Genomic DNA, 3,282 nt, shown 5'->3' with positions numbered 1-3,282 from the left:
TCAATATATCTACTAATTTGTTCATTCCAACAATAGGCATAAAATAGCTAATCATTTTGGAATTACTATACCTATACTATACAACAAACAATACTATTAAAAAACTGTGCATTTTTTTTGTTTCTTGTTTAAGCGAATACAGTTTATTGTGTTAAAAGTAATCAGGATTAGTTCTTGCTTGTTTCTCCTTCAATATGATTATGTAATTTATTTGAAATTAATTTGCATTCATTTGTTTGTTTACATTCAGTTTTAAGGTTTGTTTTTTCCTGTATATGTTGATTTATTTATTTTAAGTAAGCAGGACAGTAACATGGTTTTTGAAGTCAAAACTTTAAGAAACAATACTCAGGGAAGTGTTATTTTCTTTCTATCTCTTCCACTCCATTCTCCTCTACCACAGAGTAGATCTGTTTTATTGATTTCCATTGTATTCCCCCACATATCTTCTGCAATTGAGCGCAGCTACATAAACACATACACGTTCATTTTCCTTGCTTCTTTACAAAGCAGAAGTGTACTATTGATACTCTTATACTTGTTATGTTTTTTTCTTATTTCAATACATGATGGAAAACCTCCTGTAACAGCTCATACTGATTTTCCTTATTCTTTCTTACATGCAAGTGTTTCCCACAGCAATAAAAAAATCTTCTGTGTTAGTTAACTTAGGTAATTTTTTTTTGGAATCAAAAATACCATCAATCGGTTTACTTGTGTGCCATATTTTATCAATATCACAGCAGTATGTTTTGATGGGAGATAAAGAAAATTAAACAACACAAAGTTGCTACTTTCTTTAATATTACGAAAAATATTTATATAAGAAAGACTATTTTTCTACTTCTTTGATAAATAAAACTGGGCAAGAAGTGCTCTAGTAGAGACTCTGGTGTTGCAAAAGTCCCTGTTTCTCCCGTTTCTTCCTTTTCACCCATTTAGCTAAACTAAAAACAAAAGTACTGCAACAATAATATCCTGGACAATGAGTATGCATCTGTATGTGCGTGTCTGTGTGTATGCATAAATACATATAGACATGTGAAGTCTGGATGCTTGTTAATAAATTTACCTCTGAAATTACACATTATTTTTGATTTCTGAAGTGTTTTATTTATTTATTCAACAAGCTGGTAAATGGTTAATAAGTAAATATGTTTTATACCACATTCCTGGGCTCTTATATATTTCTAATTTGGTGTGTATAACCCACTATCACTTAGTTCTATTGTCTATATCAGTACTTTAAGAAGAAAAACTCAGTCAAAACTATTTTACTGTGATGAGCCAATGACCAAGGAGTTGATACTATTATACAGAGTCATTTTTTTAACCTTTTGGTTATCAAGTAAAGCTTAAGGCAGTATTATTTAATATTGATTATGTTTCTTCTTACTTTTACCTTTATCACATAACATGGTCATTCGACATGTAAATTATTATAATTACTATAGTAAATATCTAGAACTGTGTCCATGACATTTATTTATCTCTCATGTGGTTAATATTTAGTTTCCATCACTGGTCATGGAAGCAAGTTAAGGAACAATGTTGATGTTAAGCTTGTCAAATTACATTTATGACTTTTATAAATCCCTCAGCAGTTATGTTAATAATATTATACTCTAAAAACATTGCCCAAAGTAGGGAAATTAGGGTTTAGTATTTTTTTTCTTAAAAGATTAACTCAACCCGGGAGTTTACACCGGCTTCTCTCTGTCCTCAGCCTGCGCGCCGCCATCGCCGTCATGCTGGGCGCCGCTCTCCGCCGCTGCGCTGTGGCCGCAGCCACCCGGGCCGGCCCTCGAGGCCGCCTGCACTCCACCCGGACTCCCGGCCCCGCCGCGGCTATCCAGTCAGTTCGCTGCTATTCCCATGGGTCACAGGAGACAGATGAGGAGTTTGATGCTCGCTGGGTAACATACTTCAACAAGCCAGATATAGATGCCTGGGAATTGCGTAAAGGGATAAACACACTTGTTACCTATGATATGGTTCCAGAGCCCAAAATCATTGATGCTACTTTGCGGGCATGCAGACGGTTAAATGATTTTGCTAGTACAGTTCGTATCCTAGAGGCTGTTAAGGACAAAGCAGGACCTCATAAGGAAATCTACCCCTATGTCATCCAGGAACTTAGACCAACTTTAAATGAACTGGGAATCTCCACTCCGGAGGAACTGGGCCTTGACAAAGTGTAAACCCCATGGATGGGCTTCTCCAAGGATTTATTGACATTGCTACTTGAGTGTGAACAGTTACCTGGAAATACTGATGATAACATATTACCTTATTTGAACACGTTTTCCTTTATTGAGTACCAAGCCATGTAATGGTAACTTGGACTTTAATAAAAGGGAAATGAGTTTGAACTGAAAAAAAAAAAAAAAAGATTAACTCAGAGTGTTCACAGAGAAAAATGAAAAAGTAAGTCATTGCACTGAACAATATTTTAATGCCTGAGATAGTCTCTATAACAGTAATGTCTTATTGTGCTTATATTGTACCATTTTCTATGTTAAATACTCTCTTTATTTAACCTTTACAGCTATCTACTGGGTTTGCCTGAGACAGTCTGATTTCTGATTTCTGCATATTGTCACAATGTAGTTATTAAGATATATATATATAATATATATACACACACATTAAATTAGAAGAGCAAATACCACTGGACTTTACAAATATATATATAAATATGCATGTGTGTGTATATACATACATACACACATGTATATATATATATATATATTTGTAAAGTCCAGTGGTATTTGCTCTTCTAATTTAATGGAGAAATGTTCAAGGTAGTCTTCAAAACTATGGAAATACACTCATAATGTGTTCAGTGGAAGAAACCAAACTCACTGAAAAATAATAATGAAACTCTGTTAATGTGGTGTAAATTATATGGAAAAATGGAAGATGATCCAGGGACAAAACCATCAAACAGACCTTTATAAAGCAAAGTATATGACAGAATCACCAGTCATCTGGATATTTATTCAAGTTTACGTTAATTCAGTGGTAGATAATGAACAGAAAGAACATTTGAACTGCTGGTGCCTTGGATAAAATAATAAGAGCTGAAGAAAGGTTCATAAATCAATGACATGACATCAATGACTTGCTATGTATTCTTAATATATGAGAAAAAAGAGGTAATAAAAATAAAAGAAATTTTATCCACCTATATTTTATATTATAGTAATAAAAGTGAAACTTATAGGATAACAAATTTTTATAAAACTTGGAGATTCAGAATAAAAGATACTGTTACCAATA

General features: G+C 33.4%; 1 protein-coding gene across 1 annotated transcript; it reads left to right on the top strand.

Annotated features, from left to right (window-relative positions):
* Positions 1-1,694: 1,694 nt before the first annotated feature.
* On the top strand, positions 1,695-2,391 carry LOC100459812 (cytochrome c oxidase subunit 5A, mitochondrial-like). The gene has a single exon (XM_002824314.5). It carries the CDS (start codon positions 1,749-1,751, stop codon positions 2,199-2,201), a length of 453 nt encoding a protein of 150 aa, XP_002824360.3. The 5' UTR covers positions 1,695-1,748; the 3' UTR covers positions 2,202-2,391.
* Positions 2,392-3,282: the final 891 nt, after the last annotated feature.

The sequence above is a fragment of the Pongo abelii genome, chromosome 14 (assembly GCF_028885655.2).
Source record: "Pongo abelii isolate AG06213 chromosome 14, NHGRI_mPonAbe1-v2.0_pri, whole genome shotgun sequence".
NCBI lineage: Eukaryota > Metazoa > Chordata > Mammalia > Primates > Hominidae > Pongo > Pongo abelii.
Note: the sequence above shows the minus strand (reverse complement) of the source record. Positions and strands in the feature narration are given on the sequence as shown.